This window comes from Maniola jurtina, chromosome W, assembly GCF_905333055.1.
Source record: "Maniola jurtina chromosome W, ilManJurt1.1, whole genome shotgun sequence".
Lineage (NCBI taxonomy): Eukaryota > Metazoa > Arthropoda > Insecta > Lepidoptera > Nymphalidae > Maniola > Maniola jurtina.
The window spans coordinates 1,156,106-1,160,718 of NC_060057.1; the positions used below are offsets into that span (position 1 = coordinate 1,156,106).

The 4,613-nt window shown below is 39.2% G+C and overlaps 1 protein-coding gene across 1 annotated transcript; it reads right to left on the reverse strand.

Annotated features, from left to right (window-relative positions):
* Positions 1 to 1,000: 1,000 nt before the first annotated feature.
* On the reverse strand, positions 1,001 to 3,082 carry LOC123879791. Its single transcript, XM_045927685.1, has one exon. The coding sequence runs from the start codon at positions 3,080 to 3,082 to the stop codon at positions 1,001 to 1,003; it is 2,082 nt and encodes a 693-aa protein (XP_045783641.1).
* Positions 3,083 to 4,613: the final 1,531 nt, after the last annotated feature.

A 4,613-nucleotide genomic window follows, 5' to 3' on the forward strand; every position in this document is an offset into this window, starting at 1 on the left:
ATTTCACCGTAGGTGAAATCTCTAAGACCTAGACCATGGGGCAATTCTCTATCTTGGTATCTATAGGTTAGGAATGTGTGCATCTCTCTCCCACCCAGCGATTGGGACCCTCCAATATATATTCTATTCACTGATTTAAAGGTTACTTCGGCTGGCTATGGTTCCTCGGAACCATAGCTGGTGACAGAATGCCCGGCTGACCTCGCGCTACTGAGCGAGTCTAACGCCCTCTCTGTCTACCTTGCTTGTACCGTCCTTCTCATAGCGTATGCTGTATATTCAAGGATGTCGGTACCATCCGTCTCATAGCGTATGCTGTATACTCAATGATGTCGGTACCATCCGTCTCATAGCGTATGCTGTATATTCAATGATGTCGGTACCATCCGTCTCATAGCGTATGCTGTATATTCAATGATGTCGGTACCATCCGTCTCATAGCGTATGCTGTATATTCAATGATGTCGGTACCATCCGTCTCATAGCGTATGCTGTATACTCCAGGATGTCTGTACCGTCCCCCTCATAGCGTACGCTGTATATTCAAGGAGGCCGGTACCACTCTTCTCTTAGCGTATGCTGTATAATCGGTCCCAATGGCTTGTGATGAGAGGTGCACACATATATCCACTAACAAACTAACAATGGGTGCGCAACCATTACACGTGGGACTTTTATATCTACAAGTTAACCGGGAATATCTAACACATAGAAAATGGTCTAAATATGAAATAGCCTAGGTACTTAGCTTTGACTTCACTATCTGCACGATCGTTGGAACAGCTTTAATCCACGTGCTCGGCGCCTCGCGAGTTCACCCTTTCGCCGCCATTTTGAGTAACTAAATGAAGTTGAAATGTAATTTTACAACTGTATCCTTCCGGTATACCATAGACAAAATTAACTACTCTGCGATAGACGAATGTTGCCATAATACTTACCTTTATTCTGATTACTTCGCGAATGGGTAACTTCGCGACACTCCCGGCCGGAAAATAGATCAAAATAGGCATAATAAGTTGTTCGTCCACTCTTTAATCCTCTGTAGGGCTTTAGTGGCCGCAACTCTCCTCACTCTACCCACTCTACCATCTTCTTCCTTCTCCTCGTCTCTCGCTAGTGTCCCGACTTCCTCTGAATCAATAACATCCCCAATAGATTCTCTACTTTCACTCTCTAAGGTTTCACACTCCATTGTCTCCTGAATGGGTTCGTCTATTTGCATCATAGGTGAGTTCTCTTCTTGAGCTATCCCCTCTGAGATAGTTATCTGTCTGTCGGTACTCTCTTCCAAAGGCTCGGCTAAAGTGGCAGAAGCAAGCTCACTCGAAGTATCATCTCTTATAAATCTTTCTTCCATGTCTTCCTCCGACTCTTGAACCTCTAGAGGGTACAGATGCGCTATTGACCGTGTGAAATTCTTATCTCCAACCTTTACTATGGCTACTCTACATAAACCATCACTTCCTTCTTTCAGTGAAACAATTCTTCCTACTCTCCAGGTTTTTCTATTTTTATTTTCTCCTTTTATTTGCACTATCTGTCCTATCGCCGGAGACTGTTTCGATGTGACACGTGGCTCTTTATGTGAGTGCTGATACCTTTCTCGGAGACTTAGTAAATATCTGTTAACAAACATATCTTTGAATTCTCTTACGATGATGAGACCCCTCTTCCAACTTTTTATAAGATCGACTTTAATCGTAGTACCTTTCTCTAGACATTCTTCGACAGTTCCTTCTATAGTGATACAACTTCCTAGTGTAAGAAAATCAGCTGGTTTTAGAATTATATCCAACTCTGAATCTACACATGTAAGCGGTCTTGAATTTATTACAGCTTCAATTTCCTTGACTACGGTAGTTAGTTGACTATCTGAAAGCATGTGCTTTGCTAGTGTACGCTTCATACAATTCTTAACTATCCCTATCAATCTTTCGTAAAATCCACCAAACCAAGGCGTCAACTGAGGTATGAACTTCCATTGAATTTTGTTGTCAATACAATATTGTTTCGAGAGAATCTCTGCTATAAGTTTGAAATGTGTCGCGTTGTCTGATGTAATGAGTTGAGGGACCTTTCTGGTTGCTATTGTCCTTCTCAACGCCAATAAACCTTCCTCCGCTGTAAGATCTTGCACTAATTCTAAATGAATAGCTCTCACCGCTAAACAGGTGAATAAACAGATCCATCTCTTTTGTCCACTCTTGACAAGAACAGGACCCATATAGTCTACCCCTACAAAGGTAAATGGTTCGCTGTAACCTACTCTTTCTACAGGAAGCGCTGGAGTAGGTGGTAACTTAAATGGACTCGCTCCATGTTTAATACACCTTGGACATTTCCTCAACATCCTCTGAATCTGAGATTTACCCTTTGGTATCCAATATGACTGTCTGATGAGACTAAGTGTATGATTCGCTCCTACATGATAATTATCATTGTGAACTTTCTTTATAAGGTTATTCTTAAAGTCACATTCCTTAGGTATCAATATAGGGTACCGTTTGTCAAACGATAGTTCTGCATTCTGAAGACGTCCTTTACACCGTAGTAATCCATCAACATCCTTAAATAACTTGAGATTACGACTTAAATCAGTTTCTTTCCCCGCAACTTCCTGAGTGAAGTATTCTGCTTGTAGCTTCTTTATTGTTTCCGTAATACAAAGCGATTCTTTGTAACTAGTTCTGCTATCTTCTTTGGCTCTAATACTTTCTCCCGAGAAGTTGTTTTGTAGCTCTAGATTACTATCCTTTTCTTTAGAGGTATTCGGCAGACCCTCCCGCGTCGAAAGAAAAAATGACTGTGACATGTATTTCACAGGCGTTTTCTGTTTGTCGGATTCTGATAAAAACTGTGGACCTGTAAGCCATCTTTCCTTGTCTTCGTTGGAACTCATCGGTCTGGTTGCAATATCTGCCGGATTCAACTCTGAAGGAACATACTTAATCATGAGCTCTTTATTACTCCTTATTTCCTCAACTCGTCTAGATACGAATGGTGGAAGCAATTTATCCGATTGGCACCATTCTATGACAATTTGACTATCAGTCCATAATGTTTGATATCCTAATTTCATGTTAAATGCTTTTAAAACCATCTTAATTAGTCTGCAACCAATTAAAGCTCCTAGCAATTCTAGCCGAGGAATTTTTAAATGTTGTTGATCCTTTATAGGGACTAATCGTGTTTTTCCTATGACAAAACTTGTCTTAGCACCATGTGTTATGTATACTACTGCAGCATACGCTTTGAGTGAAGCGTCTGTGAAACAATGCAAATGATATTCTTCGCTTTTTACATTTTTATATAGCATCTAGGTATCGATATTCCTCTAATAGTCTCTAATTCTTTTCGGATTTCTGACCATTTATCTTGCATTTCTTTTGAAAACTTCGTATCCCATTTAACTTTAGTCTTCCAAAGTTCTTGTAGAAATAGCTTAGCTGATAAAACATGTGGTACTCCGAATCCACAAGGATCGTATATCGAAGCGATTACCTTCAATACTTCCCGTTTAGAATATGCTTCGGTGGTTAACGTGAACCTTACATGTAACGTATCATGTTTTAAATTCCAATCTAGGCCTAAAATTTTTACAACCTTTTCTTCAACACCATCGGGTATTCTATTCATAAATTGTTTCGAATTTGAACTCCATTCTCTAAGGTTCATTGAAATTTGTCCAAACGTATCCTTTGTGTCTTGATATATTTGGATAGCCTCGTCAAGTGTTTGAACCCCAGTTACTAAATTATCAACATAAATATCTTTAGCAATTAGTTGTAGCTGTTCATTTCCTTTAGAAAGATGATGTTTAATTGTTGCATTTAATAAGAACGGACTAGATATAATTCCGAAAGGAACTCTACAAAACCTTAGACAGATAATGTTATCTACATGTGGTGGTTTTTCGACATCTTTCAACCAAATAAATCTCGTTACGTCGCGATCCTTTTCATGTAATCCTATTTGAAGGAAAGCCTTCTCGACATCTGCTGATAAAGCAATGTTATGACTTCGAAATCTAATAAGTATACATGTTAAATCTTCTAACATCAATGGACCGCAATACAGACATTCGTTCAAACTTTTATTGCTTTTAATCTTCGATGAGGCATCATAGACAATCCTAATAGGTTTATTCTTCTGAGCAACGCAATGATGTGGTAGATAGTGTACTGGATGTTCTACACGGGTCTTGTCTAATACTTCTTCGACTATTCCTTTCGATATTTGTTCCTGTATAGCATCATTATAGGACTTTAGGGTTTCCTTATCTAACCGCTTGACTAAATTTACTAAACGACCATATGCTAATCCATAGTTAGGTGTTAGTGACGGTGGGTATTCGTTCCACGGCCAACTGACATGATATCTATTGTTAATTAATTTAGTAGTCTCGTTGAATTTATGAATAGCCTCTTCCTCTCGTGTAATTTTAGGTGAATCGGTTATGCCAATTGACTCTAGTTCCCACAAGAATGCTATACTTCCTTGATCTAAAGGCATGTCAGGTTTGTTAAATTTAAAATCTATCTCTGTTTGAAAATATGTGATAACTGACATGTGTTGTTCTTCCATATCTCTACGTGGACCCTGACCTGATA

Coding starts and splice junctions, on each gene's coding strand:
- LOC123879791 (XM_045927685.1), bottom strand. CDS start 3,082: ATGAAATTAGGATATCAAACATTATGGACTGATAGTCAAATTGTCATA.